The sequence below is a fragment of the Egretta garzetta genome, unplaced genomic scaffold, assembly GCF_000687185.1.
Source record: "Egretta garzetta isolate BGI_Z169 unplaced genomic scaffold, ASM68718v1 scaffold154, whole genome shotgun sequence".
NCBI classification, from domain to species: Eukaryota; Metazoa; Chordata; class Aves; order Pelecaniformes; family Ardeidae; genus Egretta; species Egretta garzetta.
The window spans coordinates 4,804,366-4,827,049 of NW_009259600.1; the positions used below are offsets into that span (position 1 = coordinate 4,804,366).

Genomic DNA, 22,684 nt, shown 5'->3' on the forward strand with positions numbered 1-22,684 from the left:
CGTCTATTAACAGTGTAGACTATGGTCTTGGTTCCACCGTGAGGATCAGTCCCATATCCACGTTGTGGTTTCATCTATCCTTGTACCACATACAAAGTATCAGAGGGAGAAAGGGGGAAATGAGTTTGACTTCATATTGGAAACTACATTTAACTCTAGTAGAAGCGTATCGAATTGTCAAAAAGTGATAATTGGTCATTTTTCACTTGCAGGAAGCTTTTCAGGTTGGAATATACTGGGCAAACACTAATACTGTGCACAAATCAGTGGCAATTAAACTGGTTCATAATGTGACCTCCCCAAAATGGAAGGACGCCGATAATGGGGAAGTAGTAACGTTGGACGAAGAAGGTTTTGTTGAAGCTGAAATAAAACTTGGTGCTTTTCCAGGTCATCAAAAGGTTAGAAGAAAATTATTAAGATTTATAACTTTATCATTTAAAAACAAAGTCATATAGCTGATGAAAGCAATCAAATATATGCAGCGTGAAAGCTCCTCCCTAATTATGTTAGTGCATGTAAAACATAATGACAGTATAAACAATTCATGCAGTATAATTTAAAGAATTAGATTGCTAAAAACATTCTGCCCAACTCGTCAAGACAATACAATATCTCATGGAAAAAGAATTAATGAATTCTCAATCTTGTTTGGAAAACATTGGCAGATGCAACTTCAAAAGCGTGTGATGTGGCTCCAGTTACGAAGTGCATGAGTATAGACAGGATTTCCACAGTTAAAGAGAAAATGGCAGTTCTGTCATTATATTTCAATACCCTTTATGGTTTTGTGTGTGACCTCGTCATCGTTTTCATTATCTTACAGTTGTGTCAGTTCTGCATTTCTTCGATGGTTCGACAAGGTATACAAATTCTACAGATAGAAGATAAGACAACAATAATCAATGATACATCATATCAAATCTATTACAGGCCACAGCTTTCTATTTCCAAACCCCACTCAGGAGAAGAGGTAAAGCACTATGGATACTGGGTTTGTTTGTCATCTGCGGTACATGAGTGTTTAGATTTGTATGGTCTCAACTGCATATAGCAGAGCTTGAACAGAAATCTTTAGACATAATAATGATAAAGTATTTTGTATCATTTAAATTTAAAATACAGAACCCTGGGTAAATTCAACTCTAGTAATTAACTGTGATCAGAAATCTGTGTAAAGCAGGAGATTCTTGCACATTGCAGAATTAGTTCTGCCTGTTCTCCATCTGTTCAGGCACTAATGGCCATTTCTGTAAAATAGGCAGCATAATCCGTAGTAGCTGTTGAAATTGTTCTCAGAATTTTTACTGAGTTCGCGTGTAAAAGAGGTATATTGGCCTGGCAGGCTGAAAACTTTTTGTTATCCTTTTGGGAAGATTCCAGTTATCTGAACAAAGCTGCAGAACTAGAGACGTGCCCGAAGTTTATGTATTTCAGCGAACTGCATCAAATCATGGATATCAGTTTTCTAATAATTGCACAGTATATTTAAGGACTAGGTTGCAGGAACCCAAATGTGTGCATGGTCAATATATTTTAACCAACCATTTATACATATTTATTGAAGATTACATTTATAGTAAAATATGTGGAAAGAATTCTCAGGGTCAAACTTGCTAGAGGAGTTGGCAGATAAACAAATTTTTCAAGTTCCCTATTTCTGTATTGTTTTCCTTCTGCATTAGTTTTCTTCACATCGCTATCTACATTTGTACATCGCACATTTTGTGGCAGTCTTATGGGATGAGGAATTGGAAGAATGTTGAGGCTAAAATCCATTCTTAGTTTTATATCTATAAATGGATTTTCTTCTCACAGTTATGTTACAGTGATGTAACTGTTGCTTTTGGTAGAGTTATGTTGTGCAACTGAGAATGGACTGTAGAGAACCACGCTCAGTTAACTGTGTAAGTATAGCTGAAGACAGAATTTGGCCAAATAGCTTTTAATGCAGTGGACTTAGTGCAACCTTTAGTTAGTTGTGGTCAGTTGGCTACTCGAGACTGTTCTGTGCAAGATCAACGTGAATAAACTTCCTGTTAGAAGCCAGCATGCTGTGCTACCGCCGTCTTTTGTCTTTCCAGGACTTCCACTCATCAGACAGTATGGTGTTCAGCGTCAGTCCGGCTGGGGCACCACCCAGTGAGACGCTGAGTGCTGTGCCCTGCTGGGACCTGATGTCGGACACCAGTCCTTTAACTGCGGGGCTGCCTCCTACTGAAAAACGCATGCTGCTGAGTTTCAGTCCCGGCGGCTGCGCTGGGAGCTGGGAGCTGTGGAGCCTACCAGCTGTCATTAAACAGGAGTTTCCTAGACAGAGCGTGGCTGTGCCCACAGGGGTTTGTAGTGAAAGTGGATTTTGTACCAGGTACTGTACACTGACCAGGCATGAATAATGAACTTTGCTTGTTGCTATAAAGCCTCAGCTAGTAACAAATCATAAGAGATTAATGCAAAAGTCAGAGTAACACACGCCCCCCATATGTAAAGGCAAGTCTTACTGTAATTTAAAAATTGTTATCTTTTGATGGTTTGGATGCTTTTATTGTAAATGGTTTAAAGTTATGACCATACAAGTTGTACAGTTTTTATGATGTACTGGCTGCTATTTTGTTACATGCATACAAAAGAAGAGCATGAAAAGTTTATATTCAAGATTATGGTCTTTTTTAATTTGTGGGTAACAATTTAAGAGTTCAAGGACAGTGTGAAATAATATAATACAAAAAGTCAGGTTTTGTTTATAAAAGGTAAAAATATATTTTAGTAATAAGAGGATAAACAGGAAAAGCAAAAAAAGGATGAAACTATTTTGAGACTACAAGGAAAGATTACCAGGTTCTAAAGCTTGAAATATCCAAATATGCATTCCACTTACAAACAAATGCATCCAGCTAGTTAAAAATAAGAGTCCAATGATTTGTCAGATGCTCAGCTTTGATTCTAAGACCTGATAACTGAATCTATTCATGCGTATGCTGCTATAGACAAGAAACAATCTGCTGAAATTAGAGAAGCTACATCAGTATATATTACCAGCCATATGATCTTCTCTTGCCTGAAGTGCTTGATATCGTTCAGACCCTCATACAGTTCCTCTGTAGAGTCTAAGAGGTATCATTGTAGATACTGAAGATTCTCACACAGACTTCAGATTAAAAAAAGTCTAAAACACAAACAACAAGGAAAGGATCCCTTATAATTCTGAGACAGGCATAGAGGATCTCATGTTCCTAATCAAATTTTCATGCTGTTTGGATTTGTAAAATCACCATGAGGTGAAGTTTTTTAGAAGTAGCCAATACATTTACACAAGAAAAAAAAGAATTTGTTGTTTGTTTGTGAAGACATTTTACGTAGCTAATGAGTAGCACTAAATTAATTTATTTTCATTTTGGAAATTTATGTACTGATGATCCATAACATTAACATTTGAAAGGGCAATAGCATTGTGGATCATTCCAGGGGAGCAGTCAGTTACAAATTTATATATTTGTTAAAAATATCTTTCATATGTATCGGAGAAGTATGCGTGCAAATTCTTCTGGAAAATTTTAAAGATTTATGTTGAAAATTTGGGCCTACAATCTCATGTTTTTAATTTAATATAAATCTCTGCTGGCTAGGGCTCTCATCTTGCAAACACACGTGCTCAATTTAACTCATGAGTAGTCTCTATGAAGTGATTTCTTCTCTAATGTTGTTTTTCGTGCTATTTCCATGTGTTCTTCTGTTTAAATAAAATTCTCAGTGGAGATATGTACTTGCCTAAATGTATATAAATATCTGTGGAATTGGAACTTGTTCATAAAGAATCTTACAGATGCTAGCTTTGAATGTTTTTAATTGTCCAAAGTAATAATACATAAAGATTTCATCCAAAACATGCATAATCAAATATATCTGCTTCTGTTTTAGAGCCATAGCACTGACTTATCAAGAGCATCTTGGCGTGACGTACTTAACACTTACAGAAGATCCTAGTCCTCGTATAATTATCCACAATAGGTGCTCCGTTCCATTGCTCATAAAAGAGAACTTCAAAGGTAGGTAATATGCAGTAATTAGAAACAGCGCACTGTTGTAGTATGAATTGTTTTACTGTTCTCCCATACAAAGTTGAGTTCAGTATGTGTTTTGGTTACAACAAGAACTTGATGCCCTCAAAAAGGTCAATCTCAAAGTGAGAGACTCTGGAAGATACTGAAGCCTAGTGGAGCTCATCGTGAGGTCAGAAGTATGAACTTACATGGCTCCAGGTTTTTGGGTCTCTCTGGTTCTAGCTGTCAAGGTTGGCTGTAGGAAACAAGTAGGCAGTGGAGTTTTGTTGACACCGGTTCAATCCCATGGAACATTTAAATCTCCTCAGATTTGCAAATGTAACACAAAACATATTGCCAAGATGCCAGTTACAGTATATCAATGTAATGATCAGTGGAACATTATTTATGTGAATCTTAATGACATAAAAAAGAAAAGGAAAAAAAACCCCGATGCAAAAAATTCCAACCAATCAAAAAGTAATGTTTTTATTTATTAGTATTTCAGACAGAAACTTCCTCGTTTGTTTAAGCATTGGTAAGTTTTGTTTTAATATGGGTTTTAGAAAGCCTTAATCATATATTTTATAAAATTTCAGATACACCAAAATTTGAAGTTTATTGTAGAAAGATTCCAGCTGAATGTTCAGTTCATCATGAACTTTACCATCAAGTCTCCAGCTATCCAGATTGCAAAACAAGAGATTTGTTGCCCAGCATTCTTCTGAAAGTGATGTCATCTGATGAATTAGTAAATGAATGGAGTGATTTTGTGGACATCAACAATCAAGGAACACAAGTAAATTGTTATAATCTGTTTCCTAGTTCACAGCATAAACGGTTGTCTTCCTGACCTGCACAGATATTGTTCCTCTGCAATAAGCATATCCTTTCTGTTGGTTTGGGGTTTTTTATTTACGTCCTGGGAGCTCTCCTTCCTAAACCCCTTCCTGTGGAAGTTTTAGAATACAGATTACCTTCTTCACTGGCTGTTTTTAAAAACAGTTAGATCAAAAATACAGGCTTTGTAGTGCTGAATTTTTTCACTTCTTTTTAATCAACCTGATGTTCCCTGGAAAAATCAGTCCTGAAAATTTCTGGCCCCTATAAGGAAAGAATCCCACAGGATCCAGGAAAATCATTCTATTTGGTGACTTTAATTAGCACAGGATTTTTATCTTTACATCTTGGAGGAATCATGACTGTCGTTTTCGCTCTGTGTCTTCACAGAAGCTACACGTGTCTTTCTAAAACAAAACCAAAAAAACCCTTTTCTTTCCTTCTGTTATTTTTCTCCTGTTCTGAGGTAAATGAAAACTTCCTTCACTGGAGTAATTCTTTTTGATGGGAATTTTTTCCATCTTTGAAGTCATTAGTTTACATGGAATCAACATAAACTGCTTGGCTCTTTGAAAGAAATACTAGTTTCAGATGTTTTCCCTGGGGACCAATCACAAAATGCTCTTGATTATTGAGTGTTATGTTATATAGCAAGTAGTTCAGTTTCATTCAGCAAGCCAGTCAGGCAATGCAAGGTTTCAAATTTCAGTCATTAATGTGATGCCAGACCAGGGTTCTTTATAAGTATCTGGCTCCTAGCAGGAATTAGATGCTAAGACAAAATTTGGGGATCATTGTCTACTTGAATAATTCTCCAAATAAAAAGTGTAACCTTCTGTTACTGAAGTTTTAGGGTTTACATGTAGAGAATATACCCAGGATTTCTCAGTCAGTCTTTTTCTAGAAAAACTATAAATATAAGTAAATAAGGAATATGCTAATAACTTCACTTACAACTCAGTTCAGATTTGTGAAATAACTGGGATTTAGAGGATCTTAAGTAATTTGTACTCTTTCTACCTACTCACAGATAGGTACTTCTTATTCTCTTAGAAGGAAAAATTTTTTTAATTTAGTAAAATCAAGGTATTTATCTTTATTATTAGAATAATTTGAAATTGGAATTAAAATGACCAATCTTTAAGATCAGTAAGGGTTTTTTAGAATAATGAGGGTGTATTGAAAATTCAGCAAATGTCCTTTGTTCTCCAGTTCCATCATGCAGGATTGCAAAACTCTTTTCAGATAAAGGATTAAAACTGGCATAGCAAAATTAGAAATTCTGTTATGTGTAATTCTCAGAGAATAAGACATTATTTGATGAACAAAATGTAATTATCTGTGCAAGGTTATTATAAACAGTGTAACAAGACTGTTTAAGTGCTGATCCTGCTAAACTTCCAAGTGCTTTTCCTTCTAATGACTTATTAACAGCAATAAAGATTCTTCGAGACAAACAACTGTTTATTTTACCTATGCTAGCCCATTATCTTTGTGTTATTCCTTGAGTTTGCATTCCTTTAAATATAGCTTCTGTCATTACAATCTAGTAAACAATTGTGTTGATACTAGCCCTACAAGAAAACAGAAGCCAGCTTACTCTAACAAGGGCTGCTCTGAGTTTTGCAAACGTAGAAAGACTTTAATCTCTTGTATTCTGGGAAAACATAAAACTTGCACAGAAATATTGCAGAATTAAGCTCCAAAAACAACACGTTATTTCTTTAAGTAGAGTATTTATTCTTAAGGACAACTTGTTCAGCATGAAAGATTGCACATCTGTAAGCAAGGCACAAACCTGTTGTCAAGTTCCTGTTTTCCTGCCTTTTTAGACATCTTACACTTTCCAATAGACTGTTGCCATTTCCTTGTGGCAGCACCTTGATTGTGAAGATGTTCTCACCAAGTCAGTTTAGATGGCTTAAAAATGTGTTCCGTGTTGAGTTTCTGAGCAAGTCTTCATGAACCCAAAATGTTACTTATTTTTTTTGTCTTCATGTGTTTTGCATCATGCTATCAGCCATTCATCTAACCAGCTCTGAGCTAGGGCATAGCAACATAATGATAATTTAGGGCTTTTTTTTCCAGAGGAGAAGGCGGGATTTTGCAGAGCTCCAGCAATACGCCTTTTTCCTTAATCCAAAATAAAAAATTAAAATTTCCTATTTATTCTTTTCTCATATAACCTCCCTCCTCCCCAGCATGTCTTGCTTATTTCTGGAGAAGAAGTTCCCTCCTAAAATGTATTCAGTTATACAGTTAAAGGAAGAGATGCAAATTTCATCTTGCTGTGTAACTGAAATATTTCAAGTACCAGAGCTGTTATTTTCTGAAGTGTTTAAATCTGTTTCTGTTTTTCTTGAACAGTATCATGATTCAAGTAAAAGTTCTTAATCAAAAGGCATTAATAGGATTCATTCAAATTATGATGTCAAAAATAATAATTTCATCTGTTTCTAACTCTCTCCACTAGATTGTGTTCTTAACTGGCTTTGGCTATGTTTATGTGGACATTGCCCATCAGTGTGGAACAACAGTCATAACCTTGGCCCCAGAAGGAAGGGCAGGACCTGTCGAGATCAACCTCAACAGGTATGTAAAGCACATAAAAGATGATAAAAAGCATTGCCAAACAGTGCTGAGAGGTCACTCAGCTTTCTAAGTGTTAACTGACTTACAAACCTTGGCTTAACTGTTTGTTTTGTTTAATACTGCTGCATGCTCTGTGGCATATGTTTAGACCGTATGTTATGCTTTATATATCACAGTTAAAAAAGGACAATCTAACATCAAAAGTCATGTCACTTTAGGGTAAACACTAGATGTCTGGTGCAAAGAGAAGTCCTGAATTGTTCATTAAAAAAAAAGACACATTCCATCATAATTAATCTTTAGTGTGCTCATCAGTTTAAAATGTATTTGGCTAGGACCTACCATCTGTAATCGTACATTAAAGCTAAGCTACACTAAGCTCCTACTAAAATTGGTAGGAAGCTTGATGTGCAAAGGCTGTAAAAATAGTCTTGCAGTCAGTAATTAACTGTACTTGATTATAACACTCTCCTGTAGAAGACTTCCCCACACACCACAACCTGGTCCTCAGCTCCATTCAAGTGCAATTATAACACTACCTATTTCCAAGATGCAGAATGCCTGGCTTCCGGCAATGCTGTTGCAATTAGAGTGGAATTTGTTGTACTGTTTTTATTTGTGCTGTAATTAAGTATTAATCCCTGAGAAACTGGTCATCAGCAGTACATAAGAGCCCACTTGCTAGTTAAACTTGGCAATGGGCAGTTAACACTGGAGGGGGGGAGGCCCTCAATGCCATCGGTATAAAAATGCTGTGGTGACTTTGTTGGAGGGCACTCACTGCATGTGATGTGAAATGAATTATCCATAATAGTAACCTTCAGTAGTGGCTCCCAGAAAATACTGTAACAGCTGAGGCTGTACATGAATTATCAGAAAATTGTATTTGTTGTCTGCTTTAATATCTGCCTCTGTTGCATATCCGATGGGGAATTACTGTGTGTATGGAGACGTTCCTGTCCAAACTATCTTATTGATTGATAAGAAAGGAAGAGAGACGTGGCATAGATGTGTAATATTAGGAGACCTCCTGGGTGGTACCCACTGTGGCGATTAAGGCTGCCAGGTCTCATTAACATTAACGGGACTTGCACAATGAGTTTCTCATGTATTATAGAGAACGTCTCTCCTGATAGCTTTCTGAGAAAACAAGATGCCAAGTGAACTCAAAATACATGAAGTAACAAAACTTCTTTTCCCTACTGTTTAGAAGTCAAAACCAGACTCTGTCACTGAAAATGTTCATCAGTCAGTTAAGTCTTGCTGCGTTTGATGATATTACAAACCACAAAGTGTCATCTGAACTTCTGCGCCTCACAGCAGACAATGTCTTCCTTCACATGGCCCCAGCCACCAGCTACCTGAGACCCTTGTCGCAGGAGTTCCAGCGGGACGCAGTGGAAGGCCTCCCACAATTTCATAGTCTCCAAGTGTATTGTGAAGACTTGCAACTGGACAATCAGTTGTACAGCAAATCCAACTTCCATTTTGCAGTCCTGCTGTGCCAAGGAGAAAAAAATGAGACCGTGCAGTGGTCTAGAGTGAACAACCTCATTGTTTGTAATAAAGATTTGGAAAGCTATAAGGAAAATTGCTTTATAAAACTCTGCATTGCTTTTTCTGAGGAAGAGAATTTCATGTTTCACGTGAATGACCTCAGCTTTGAGCTCAAGCCAGCTAGGCTGTATGTGGAAGACACCTTTGTTTACTACATCAAGACTTTGTTTGATACATATCTTCCAGAAAACAAAACCACTTGTCAATCCATGAATACTTCAGATACTACCCTGATACTGCCTGAACAAGTGAGAGAGCATGCAAGAGCTTTAGTCAAGCCAGTGAAGTTAAGAAAATTAACAATACAACCTGTTAATCTCCTTGTCAGTATTCACGCTTCACTGAAACTGTATATAGCCTCAGATCACACCCCTCTCTCCTTCTCTCTGTTTGAGCGAGGACCCATCTTCACCACTGCCAGGCAACTTGTCCATGCCTTGGCCATGCATTATGCTGCTGGAGCACTTTTCAGAGCAGGTCAGTACTTTTCCAAATCATGTAACATTTTTATTAGGTACCAGGATTCTGTGATTCTCTCCCAAGCTGAATAACCTAGATGTTAGCCACACAATCACTGTTTTCCTCAAACACTGTTTGATAATGATATTTTCAGACACCTTTCATGTCCTGCCATACGACAGAAGGGAAATAAAATGGCTGAGCAGACACCAGCGAAGATTTGTAAAGTTGTGCTAAACATTAGCCAGCCGCCTGAAGGCTTTATGAAACCCTGAACAGAGCATAAAAATGTATTCTAGCTGGCTTAGGTTTTGTCATTTTATATTAAAGCACTAGTCAGAATCAAGCCACATTCCTCACATAAACTCCCCAAAACTACATTTAATCAAATTATTCAGCATGTTACTCTGCATTCAGGAGTAAATTATAGCCCTGAATGTTGTTTTGTTGCTAAAACTCCTTTTGGCTGCAGTTTATGATTAGGAATCTGTCTTTCTTCATACAGCCTTCATGCTAAACTGGCACACAGATGTTTGTTGTCCTTTGATCCAAGAACTATGAAGTTTGCTGTTACTAACTTTTTTCCATATAGGATCAATAGTGAGCAATTAGTCTATTAGGTTAGCAGGTACATCTTGTTTGCCATAAATATTAATTTAGAAATAATGAAATTTGGTCTCTGCTGTGTCTTAGTGTGGAACAGAATTTGTACCTGAGGCAGGAGGAAGCTCCTCCATGATCACACACAAGTAATGTACTCCACACCGAAACATGGGATTTATTTTCCTGCAAGACTAATGGTCAGATTTTCTGCAATCCTGATGCTTCATTTGTGCGGCAAGCATAGCTGCAAGCTGATGTCTGTGCACAGTTTCCAAAATTGTACAAGTATTTATAAACAGAGAGATGCTGATCTGGTCTTTCACTATGTGCATACCTGACTTGCACAGCTGATTATGGCAACTGTGTACACATTTGTGCACCAGAACATTGTGCACCAATTCATTATTTTCTTGAATTATTTTGCTTGCAAAATTTGCAGGTTTTTATTTTGACTACTTGTTTGGATTTGTTTTGCAGTCAAATCCCATAGTACAAAAGGGAAGATCTAGGTTTTTGCTAATTAAGTAAGAGTGAAACTGGGGCCAAATATGGTCCACAGTGTGAATGTTTCTCCCCACAACTGGCTAGGGGTGGTGATACAAGTAGTGATAGACTGCAGCAGGAAATTGGGGTTATACTGGCTTTTCATCTGCAGCATCCCAGGTGAGGCACATATGCTAGCAAGGGATTCCAGAGCCTGGCCTTGGTCTTTCCTCCTGCGCTACCCTTGCAGTGTGCAGCAGTGCACAGGCCACCCCTTACTTTGGGCTCATGATGTAGCTGAAATCAAGCAGGTTTAAATATTAAGAAATAAGGTTTGCTTCAGTGGAACTTCTCTTCAGGAAAATACATATGCATATATTTAGTTACTACTTAAATCCCACTCAAAGCCCTAAAACTAAAATGTATTTTTTGAAAGGGGTTACCATGATTAAAATGGTGAGTTGTGTTGATTAATGTTTGCTTGGATGAAAAGATGCTTTATTTTTAAGAGTTTGTGACACTTGTCAAAAGGCTGACTGTGTCAACAAAGTTAAAAAGGTGGAAAAAAATCAAGCAAAAAGCTTTATATGGTCTGCAAACCCTGAGTCCTTTCCTCACCATCAGGTGAGTTACACTTGGATTGATCTGTTATGGAAGAGGACCTCACTCTCCTGCATTTTAACCACATTAATCTGTGGTTTGACCCTCCTTCTGCTTATCATTGCCCCATGCATAAATCATAGCATCTACTCAATCAGCGTTCCCATACAGCTATGCCTGATGCTCCAAGTGGGATACAGTCTCATTTTGTCCTTAGCTGTGTGCAAGACGATTGCTGCCGTGTGGGAGAGGGCAGGATTTGGCCCAAATCCTGCCAAAGAGAGTGTCTCAGGCCACCCCATATGTTGCAAAGGAGCGACCAGAATCCATGTCTTGTAAGCAATGAATGGGGCTGGAGAGCCCTGCTCAAATACGCTGATTAGCATTGCTTGTCTCAAATTAGCAAAACTTGCAGTGGAAATCTCCCATCCTTTTCTAATTAAATTGTCTTCTATGTAAAGGTTAATAAAATTCTATTTAAAAATATTACTGGCATCAGCCAGATCTAACCCTGTAGTTACCTATAAAGAAAATGCAGTGGCTCTCTGCTAATGTAGTCATAATTATTTCATATTAGTGGATATAATTACTAAGCATACTTTGGGAAATGGTAACCTGACCTGATACTATATTTCTGCAAAGTAAAATGCAGCACAGAGCTTGTGAATTGAGAGATTATTCCTGATTCATCATTTTCCTATTCCCAACTTACTCCCACGCCTTCCTCCTTGGGTTGGGTGGCCCATTCCAGCAGGGAGGAGCCATTAGTTTTGCTTTGAGCATTGGCCGAGGAGGGTCACCCTTGCTGCAGGTTGCACGTTCCTCCCATGCACTCTCCAAAGGTGAGCATGTTCCTTCCAGAGCTTCCCAAAACTGACAACCCACATGCCAGGGCCAGGCTGCAACAGCCCAGTCCCGGGCTACCAGGCAACCCCTCACTGTGTGTTTAACTGGTTTCATTCCTGGTTTTAATCCAGCTTTCATTCCTGAACACACTGGCTGGCCAAACAGGTGAGTGGAGTTGGAGTCTCTGGTGTACCCGCAAGGCAGCAAGGCATTAATCTGCGGTGTCATGCGGCCCCTTTTCATCACCTCGTGCCATCCCATCACTGCCTCGGGACAAGGAATGCCAAGGATATTTGGGGGAAAAAAAAAAAAAAAAAAAGGCTGTTTGTAAGGGATTATTGCAACATTATTGATCAGAAAAAGCAGAAAGAACATCTTTTCCATCTGTACACTTCTCCCTGCCCTTCCAGCTTTTCATCACTTCACACAGTGGCAAGGATAATCTGTTAAAAAAATGAGGGAGTTGTGGGCCCAGCCTGGAGCACTGGCTTCCCCTGGTCCCTGGCAGGGAAGGGCTGCCAGGGGGATGCTCCTCGCTGGGGCAGGCACCGCAGGGCCGCAGCGCTCATTGCTGCTCTGCTCATCGCATTGCCAGTAGTACTTGTTTTTTGTTTTCATAGTCCATTCCACCCTCTCCCTTATGTCCACTGTGGTTCCCGCTTTTTATACTGCATGAACTGGAGTTCTCAACCTGCCAGGGCTGAAATGTGGGACAGATTCAACAAGAATAATAGATTTTCCGGGAGCTTGCAATGATAGTATGAGATTAATTCATTTCATATGAGTAACATTTTCTCTTCTGTTCAGTTTCATGATTCAGCCTTCCACAGGAGTGACTGGGAGGGGTTACTAGAAAACAAGAAAAGCATCTGGATAGCAGGAGTTTGCAGTGATGAGATGGGAATGAGGAGGGCAGCGTGGATCAAGGGCCCTTGGTGGGAGAGCAGGAGACCAGTCTGTCCGTCTTTCAGTCTCCTGGCCCTGTCAAGCCTTGTGTTGCTCTGACAGTGCCAGCTGAAATTCATGGTACCGGTGCTCAAAGACCAGACAGTTCCCCTTTAACGTTTATTGCCATTTCTGAATCGCTCTCTCTGGGCTGTCGAAAAAAACGTTATACAGCACTATTTCCCTAATAAATCTGCTGCCAACCAGCCTGAGAAAGACAAGACCTGCAAACAGCTTTCCAGCAACAGATTGCTGCACGCTCGGCCATCCAGCAAGCTGCTGGCAACTCTGCGTTTATATAGGAAACCAGATCCGCAGATACCTCTCCTGGGATATGCATAAGGAATACTCCCCTATGAGTAACCTAATCAGCATGTAGATGTCATTGCTGTTTACACAACTATACTGAGCAAAAGACATTTGTCTGGCTTTCACTGCACTCTGAAAGAAAATGATCAGCTTAGAAGGGTTGGGGTGGATTTAAAATAACTTCTTAGGCACTTGTCAAAAATCTGCATCCCCTTCCCTAACACTCCATCAAGCAATTGACCTCCACACTCCGGTAAAGCAGTACATTGTATCAGTGTAAACTCCCTGTCACAATTCTATCACATAAGGATGTGAAATCACAACGCTGCCTTATAGCGTCTAAAACCGACCCAGCAATCTGAACTTGCAGTCCCGTTCCTCCATAGCTGTGAGGCTCTAGCATCCGCCTCTCTAGCACACTTTTAGCAGAAATACGGGAAGCTCCTGGAAGGAAGTCATTCTAAAGCTATTTGTGAGTTTGCCAAAAGGATTTCTTTGATTTACGAAGTATGAAAGATTGCCATTTCTGAATTCATAGTGGATGAGTTATTTCCCGTGTTTTGCTCAAAGGAAGTTCATAATGCGATGAATTCTAGTGTGAAAAAGAGAATTAAGGAATAACCTTTTCACAACTGCTGCTTCTGCAGTTTTTGCAGCCGTAACATGTGTCTTGTTTCTCCACGCAGGCTGGGTTGTCGGATCATTGGAAATTCTCGGAAGCCCGGCTAGTCTGGTGAGAAGCATAGGGAACGGCATAGCCGATTTCTTTAGGCTCCCTTATGAAGGGCTGACCAGAGGCCCAGGAGCATTTGTCAGTGGAGTTTCCAGAGGAACAACATCATTTGTGAAACACATTTCCAAAGGTAGATCTTTCACTTTGTTGCTCCAACTACTGCTTTGTTGTCATGCGTTGTTAAAGGATGTGTTAAAAGTTTTAAACAATATTGCTTGCAGCTTTGTTTGGCTCGCTGGGCTGCAGGGAAATGCTGGGAGGGTAACAAAGCTCATATATAACATCTTATGTATTAAACAGATCACCGCTTAACCACGGTGTGTAAGAATGTTTCAGAAACTTCAGAATTTTAAACCTCCCAGTGGGAAACAGAGATTGGCTCAGCCAGTATTTCATGTGATAACTGCAGAAATATTAAAGGTGTTCTGTACTTCTGCTAACCATCAGAAATTCTACACCGTGTCGCCTCATCACATTTATTATTTCTTTTTTTTTTTTTTTTTAAAAAAAAAAAAAAAGTAGATACAGTTGTCATAACTGTGTAAGTATGTGGATAGGTTTTGACAGCAGGGCTGGGCTGGCCTGCGAACAGGAGCAGCTTTTGTTTTGTGAAGCCTGTACAAACAGTGCCATCGCGTGGCTTCAGCCGCCCGGGAGGGCCCGCGGCGTGGCGGCCGCTGCTGTTCCTGCTCCCTCGGGACACGTCCTCCTGGGGTCCTTCTGTAAATATTTGTTTACCTTTCCATCACAGCCCCACACCCTCCATTTAGGTTAGCCTTACAGAAGTTTGGGAGCTGGGGAAGGATGTTCAGATGAGTTGCTGTTCCCGCCGGCCAGGCAGACCTGGTGCAGGCTAATGTAAAAGGCGTGACGTGGACCGTGGAAGCAGTGTGGTGATGCTTAACAAATAGTAAAGCATGCTACACATGGGCGACTTCTCAGTTGACTTGTTGTTCTGCTCAGTGTTTCAGTGAGGCGTGGAACGCCTCCGTGTTTTAAATTAAAGCATTTTGATCCAGACCCAAATGTAGATCTCCATGTATTTAGGTACACTGACGTCAATTACCAATCTGGCAACGAGTCTTGCTCGGAATATGGATAGGCTGTCACTGGATGAGGAGCATTACAACAGACAAGAAGAATGGAGAAGGCAGCTTCCAGAGAGCCTGGGAGAAGGACTGAGACAGGGGCTCTCTCGTTTAGGCATTAGCCTTCTAGGTAACGTACTATTAAATACCAAGTTGAGTGATAATACTGTTTTCTGATCTGCTCACCAGCCTTTTCTACATGTGAGTTATAATTGCAAAATCTGTTTGTTTGGGTGGGGGGGTTTTGTGAAATAGCCTCGCAGTATGTACATGAGATAGTTTCTTTTCATCAAGGTTTAGTGACTTTCGTATATGTGTTTTGCTGATAAAATAATTGCCGATATAGAACAAGCTTGCACTCTCTTTGTGAAATAATATTTTCATTGGTACATGATGCATAGCTGAGAAGAAAAGAATAATTCTGCATTGGGCAGGGTGACTTGTAACTAAGTGAGCACAAGGACGTCATCACGCTGATGTTTACTTTCCAATGAGTTATAGGAATGCCTTCCGAACCTGCTTGTTTTTGCTGCACTGTGGATATCGGGGATTCTTGGTTTTGTTTGAAAACCGCTTGAACTCAGTGCAGATGTTAAGTAAGCTTTGATGAGGAATTCTGCTTTTACAAAGACACCCAGATCATCCTGATTCAGTGTAATTGTATTCATCGAGCAGCCAAGTGGTTTGGTTAGAAAAGAAGATTAAATGTGGCCATTTCCACATAGTACCTAAAAATTTGAAAACTAACCCACACTGGAAAAAATCTCTGCAAGAAGTTTTGCAGTAAGGGGCCGGATTTTCTAGGTTACTTCTACTTGTCACACAGCAAAGGAATGCAGAACTGTATTGTTTGGCAGAGTTCCTCAGTCTGTATTAGAGAGTATGAATCCCTTAGAGATCAAAGTGACCAAAAGCAGTCCAGTGCAAAAGGTTAGAAGAGCTGAAGCTTGAAAGGATTTGTCCTCTTTCCTAATCTTCAGTAGTGTACACAACTCCTAAATTTGCAACCGCAACCCTGAAAGCCCCAAAGAGGAAGTGGTAAAAATGTTACAAGTTTGGGTTAAGTTACTGGAAATTATTTTAAGCAATAACATTAGATAATGTGAAGCACTGTCATTTGATAATGCCTGTAAACCAGCAAGCGAGTGTCCTGGGGGAAACGTGCATAAAGGAGAAATTTCATATATTAGTAGCTACTATCCCAATAGTAAGCTGTTACTGGTGTTGCAAATCAAAGGCAGTTTGGAGACGGTTTTATTTTTCCTTCTTGTTTTATTGGGCTAAGGGCAGTCAGGTTGAGTAGCTGGATGAAAGATTATACTTTTAAAAGCCCCGTGTCAGCCTGGTGTATGTGTGCTGGTGAAATGGTTTGGTGATCTTGGCTCAGTTATTAATAAGACACTGAGATAACGTGGTGGCTATCCCCTTTGCTGACACACCAGAGCCCTTCAGAGCTAAAAGCATCAGCCTAAAGTGAAGAGCAAAACTTGTAGCTTGGCCGTAACAAGGCAAAGTTTCTGCTGTTCGGGAAAGCCGGGAACTCGTAACGTGCACGCACAAATACGCTGTGCCGCTACCTCCCTGCGCGCAAGGTTTCCATTGTTGGCGGGAGTATGCCTGAGTTAAAAACAAAGCCGAAAAAACAAGTTAGAATTTCAGTGTCCCTGATTTCCTAAGAAATCAGACTTCATGTTAGAAACTTGGAGCTTCATATTAGCATTTAAACAGTGCTCCTCCGCAAGCTGGGTTCTTAGTCTTAACTCCCGCTGTTATTATTTAGAGATTCCTCCCTGCTAAATACCTCTGTTCTTAGCAGTGGAGGCAGCGAAGCACCCAGTTAAATAGCTACGGTTAATGTGCAGCTGGACTTGACAAGTATGGGACCTCTCACTAAGGGAGAAATCAGAAATGTTCCACTGAATTTGTGTCAGGCATAGTTTTTTTTTATTTAAAGCTGATTTTTAAAAAGCATGTTTTCTCTGTATACACAACAGCATTCATGTAAATTCTGTCAAGACCTAAATTCTGAATAGACCTACATTTCAATTTTAAAAAACGTGTCAGAAAGCTGTTTCTGTCCTGACCATTTAGTTTAAAGAACACTGTGGCTTCCCTCAAAAAACAGTCATAGTTGAGGGGGAGGCATCACTGTGCTGCTTTCTTTCACCGGCATGTTCAGAGTAAACATGAATGTGGTTACTGTAAATACACTTCCAGGTTCTTCATGCATAACAAAATGAAGCGGAGCTGCTATGTTACTTTCCTTCACAAGGATGAAGAGTTCAGATGGGCACAGGAATGCAGAGAGCAAGACCCTTTGAAGCCATAATTTCTATGGCTTTCGAATTGTCAAATTGAGAAGTGTGAAAAAGATTTCTAGGATAGTCGAAGTGCTGTCATGTTTGTAAAAGCCATCTGACTCATGCAAGCAGCCTAAAGAACTGCAAATGCAGATTTCATGCCTAGGCAAAGGCACGTAAGAGCCCTCAGTTCACCGATACATTGCGGTAACTACGCAGAAAGAAGAGTTGCACTTCTGATTTTTCTGAAAATCGAGCTCATGGTGGCCCTGATTCAGCAAAGCTCTTAAGCACATGCTTAAGTGCTTTGCTGAATCAGGGCCAAAATCATGTACTCTTGTGTCCTCCTCAGTGCAAGTTGTTCGCTGTGGTACATTCTTAAGTGCTTTGTCCTGTCTCGTTTTAAATGACTCAAGCACTGTCAGGGTGTTGTTTGATTTGATTGTTATCTTTGGCGGGCCGTTGTCTTCTTTTCTAGTTCAGGGGAGACTTCTGGGTCATTTTAGTAACATTTGTGCATGAAAAGAAGTAAAAGCTTATGATAGGTGTGGTTTTTCTTTTATATGATTAGATAAAAATGCAACGAAATTGTATTTAAAATATTTGGATGATCGGCACTTTCCATGAAGAAACTGTATTTTGCATTTTGATGACAGGGTCAAACTTAAAATAATAATTTATAACCGCGTAAAAGAGAACATTGAAACTATAGGCTTTATTTTCAACTACTGGTTCTAGTGAAATATATTGTATTCAAGTAGCTCCCTTTAGGAAGTTGAGCATATCTGAATAACCAAAAAGCTGACGACTGTTAGAAAAGCCATTTTTCACCGTAGCAAAAGTGCTCAACGTTTCAGTTACTCCTTCCTGCTCTTGGGGAAGTGAATTGACGGGAATACTGACTGACAGCATAACTCTGCCGCTAGAGAAGGTAGAGCCTGGATTTCAGCCGTATTTTTGGTGTGAAACACAGCAATCCTGAAGGACAACACAGAAAAGAAAAGGAAGCAAAATGGTTTCAGCTTGGCAAGCTTCCAGCTTCATGGCAAAGCTTGGCCAGTTTCTCCTGGTGGGGGATTTTTTCCAATTATTTTTTGGTCTGAAAGAGTTTGTCACAAGCAACCTGAGCTTTGCTAAGTTCTGGAAGCTGTGCTACATTCACCAAACGTTGTCAGTCTGCGCAGGAACCAGTTGCTGCCCATAATCAAATTCTTCTTGAAGTAATACAGTGATATACTCTGAACTATCTGAATTTTGTAGTTATCAAAGTATCTTTTTTATGGTTACTGAGCAACATGTATTAACCAGAGTGCACCCCAGCTGATGTTTAGCAGATGTTACGATGTTGCTGGAACCTCTTTGGTCCAATAATGGAAGAATATGTTTTTGTTTTGTTGCTTTGGTGTTTAATTTTATTGAGGTTTTCTTTATACATACATAATCTGTGTGTACATATGTGGACATGCATATAAAATTGAATGCCTAGGGTAAGGAAGGAAATAAAAATGGAGAATGGTTTCATTTAAAAAAAAAATAATAATGGGCAAGGGACATTACAGAGAAGGGACAGGGACAGCAGTAGGACACCGTAGCTGTCTCCAGACTGTGAGAATGAGAGCGGGAAGGGAGGAACCACTCCACTCTGCTTCTCTGACACCCTACTGAAACCTGGGGAGAGAGACCTTCTGTGGTAAGCCCATCCAGCACGGTGCTCCTACCACTAACTTTACGTTGGAAAGAAAGAAGCCACATGGACACCAGGGGACGTCTGCTTCGCACAGTTTCTGGTGCTAGGAGATGCAAAGAACCTCACGTGTGTGTCACCATTATGTCACTGCTGTTGGGTTTTGAGGTTGCTCAGCCTTTGACTTTTTTCTTTTTTTTTTTTCCTATGCCCACACATGATGCACACAGGAAACAAACTGCACAGATCTGGCTTCCCCGTGCAAGGGTGGTAGGACCAGCCACTCCGTAACGAAAGGAGTGAGGTTATAGTTTATGTGATTTGTGAGCGTGATCACAGCACGTGAATGAGTTAGGTCAGTGAGTTACAAATTGAGGTAAGAGATTCCAAAGGGTGAGTGGAGAGGGAAAAGAAGATTGTTGGTTATATTTTTGCAGGTAGAAAGACAGGACTTGTAAAAGAATATGAGGTATGAAAGCGCAATGGCTTCACAGACAAGTTCAGAGCATGCATGAAATGGCAGAATAACAGAATGTGTGGAAGTACTAAACAACTGGCTAATTAAGCTATATATTATTTGGGGTACTATATAAATAATCTTATATAACGTAGTCACAGTGGTTTCCATTCTGTTTCCCTCTCCTCTGGGCCTAATTTCATCTGAGAAGTGCCTGGAGCATAACACAGGTCCTTTGGAGTAGGCTCTTACTTATTATTACCTTATAACATTGCTCAAGTGTATTGCAGTAAATAATTTACTAGTGCTAGGACTTAGGTGGATTACATTTAATAAGGCAATAACTTCTGTTCTGAAAGCGCAGTTGCTGTGGATGACCTCGATAGATAGGGTGAAGGAGGTCACAGGGTAACGTAATACTGTAACTTAGCAGAACACCAAGTATTGTTTTATGCCTTCAAATGCATCACAATTGTACAAAAGAAAAGACTGGACAAACAATCCCAATTGTGTAATGCGGTGTTGGGGCATTATTTTAGCCAAGCAGCAGAAGCAGCTGGTAAGTACTAACGGAACAGAATTCAATTGAAAATTGTATAATTTCCGTGGCATAGCATTAAGGAAGCTTCATGGTCTTTGTGGTACACAGAGTGAATGTTCAGCTGCACGCTCAGTTTCAGTGAGTGAGCTCAGTGAAAACTGGGTATCACATTAAAAATAGACCAGCGTTTTCTGGGAAAATACTATACATCCATCAGTAGAGGGTACACATATCGAAGTTGGAAGCAATCTCTCTAAGAGGAGGAGGCATCTAGGGGGGATGCAAGTTTCTTGTATTGCTGATAGATAGTATCCCAGGGAGAAGGAGCCAGGGAAATGTGTGCTGCTTCTCATCCTCGTCTTTTCTTTGGACAGAATACCATGTACAAGTACAATATTAGTTTTTGTTGTTCAAAGTTAGCAACTTCTCTGTTTATCCAGTAACGGTAACTAAAACCATCTGAAAACCGGTTAGCGGCTAGCTGACTAGTGCATGTCACGCTGGTAAACACGTGGGGCCAAATACCTCAGCTGTGATTGTCCGAATCTGTGGAATTATGCCTGGATTTGCTTCCACACACAAAGCAGAATCTTCAAAGATGTCTGGGTTGCAGTAAAAATGCCTGGTTACCAAGGTGACACTCGGTCCTACTCCGTAAATAATCGTTTTATCTTGATATTTGCAGCTGAAGGTGCAAACTGAGAGCCAGCCAAGGAGCCTGCAAACTTGCTTTTCACTGAGCAAAGAACTTCTGATCAGGCAGACCGTTTTCTAACTGATGTCACTTTGTCCAATCCCTGTGCTCTTAGCCATTTCCAAATAGCTTATCTATCAAAATTACAATAACTAGAGACATGTCTGTGGTTAAGTGGCTAGAGTAAACTCAAGATCAAAGAAATGTACCACCTCACATACCTGTTTACATTTAGGAAGATTTAAGTCGGAGTCTCTGTTGATACTAAAAGCTGGGAAGGTCACTGTGTCACTTGTAAAAGTTTGACCCATGCGCATTAAAGTAAAATATGATCGTTTTCACAAAAAAGTAACAAAAAGTCTCAAAGTCTAATTCTGCTAATCTTAGTAATATATCAAAAGTTGCATTAGCTTATGAACATTTCTGGCAGTGGAAGAGGATATAAAAATGATCTATTGAATACAGGCAGTTTTTATTCTCATGAAGTCAATCTCAGCCTTACATGAAAATCTCATTTCCATAACAGCTCAAGTCTTCTAAAACGGGTGGGTTTTATTCCAAGCACAAATTGCTACACAGAATGAGCTAAATTAAACTAACTCAGCAAAAGCGTTTAGTGAAAGTAGTTGAAAGATGAAAACACAGTCAAGTTAAGTGATCTGATGTTTAAAAAAGTAAAATACATTAAAAAAAAAAAAAAAAAAAAAAAGGAAGTTGAGATTTAACCTAAACTGAAGCTAAGGTATTGTTTAGCTAATTGGTTGCATGCTAAATAGCTGGGTGGGGTACAGTCTGTAATCCAAGCAACATTCAGGTCCAGTAGTAAGATTTCCTCTTATTCTGGGATATTAATCTTCACTAATTACTGGGGACTCTTGTTTTTTCAGGTGCAATTGCTGGGATCGTGGATCAGCCAATGCAGAATTTTCAGCGAGTGTCTGAGGCCCAAGCTTCAGCTGGGCACAAAGCCAGAGGGGTCATCTCGGGTGTGGGGAAAGGGATTATGGGCGTCTTCACAAAGCCCATCGGAGGGGCAGCTGAGCTCGTCTCCCAGACCGGTTACGGTGAGTTTCTTTATTTCCAACATCTCTGTTTAAATTTTAAAATGTTCTTCAGATACAACCTGCTGTGTCTTACTTATTTGGCTCAGTAGCTGTGTGACTTGGAGAAATGTTCAGAAATGCCACCGCTGAATAGTTCTAAATGTTGTGCTGGTTTTCTTAAAAGCCATCGTGTTGTGCTCCTCTCTTGTGATCGGTAAGATCAGCGTTGTACAGCCACAGAAACACAGAATGCAGAAAGCATGAAGTAATCCTTGGAATACAGTAGAACTGGTTACAGAAACATATGTTCTTACAAAAGAGTTTTTGACATAAAAGTATCAGAGCAACACTATATCCAATTAGAGCGTTATTTTGAGATTGCTTTGTTATGGCAAGGAAAGAGTTGCGCTCTCTGCACAGAGAGAGGCTTATGTTCCTGGGAGAAAGATGTGAGTCGTGTAGTGGGAGCATCCCCTTTAAACTGGAGGAAGTTTGTTGGAAGGCAGTCCCAGTTTTGGATACATGGGTAACCTTTTAATGACCAGAGGTGGGTGTTCCAGCTAGACCGAGCACTTAGTGGTGGTGGTGGTGAATCCTATCAGATTGATGTGACTACTTCTGGATGACCAAAAACTGTAAAAGATAAAAACAAAATACCAAAATATGCTAATTTGTCTGCTCCCAGGATTAATAAATCAAAGCTGTTGGTCTGGATATTTAAAGGAAGGGGGGGGAAGGCAGGGCAGTCAGGGGAGAAAAGCAGGGAGACCTGTTGATACAAGGACAATGTGTGAATAATTTTGCTTCACTAATTACACCGGACAAACCTTGATGATTTAAGCCTTTAATCGCTAGCAATATTTATGTTTG

The 22,684-nt window shown here is 39.8% G+C and overlaps 1 protein-coding gene across 1 annotated transcript in view; it reads left to right on the plus strand.

Moving 5' to 3' along the window:
- The window catches only part of VPS13B (vacuolar protein sorting 13 homolog B), a 482,902-nt gene that overhangs the window by 449,723 nt on the left and 10,495 nt on the right, over positions 1-22,684 (plus strand). The window contains exons 50-59 of the mRNA XM_035893844.1: positions 213-401; positions 827-973; positions 2,085-2,368; positions 3,919-4,046; positions 4,640-4,839; positions 7,354-7,472; positions 8,683-9,506; positions 13,961-14,137; positions 15,055-15,225; positions 21,659-21,835. Of these exons, the coding sequence (XP_035749737.1) occupies positions 213-401; positions 827-973; positions 2,085-2,368; positions 3,919-4,046; positions 4,640-4,839; positions 7,354-7,472; positions 8,683-9,506; positions 13,961-14,137; positions 15,055-15,225; positions 21,659-21,835 (2,416 nt within the window). The remainder of the gene's footprint in view (positions 1-212; positions 402-826; positions 974-2,084; positions 2,369-3,918; positions 4,047-4,639; positions 4,840-7,353; positions 7,473-8,682; positions 9,507-13,960; positions 14,138-15,054; positions 15,226-21,658; positions 21,836-22,684) is intronic.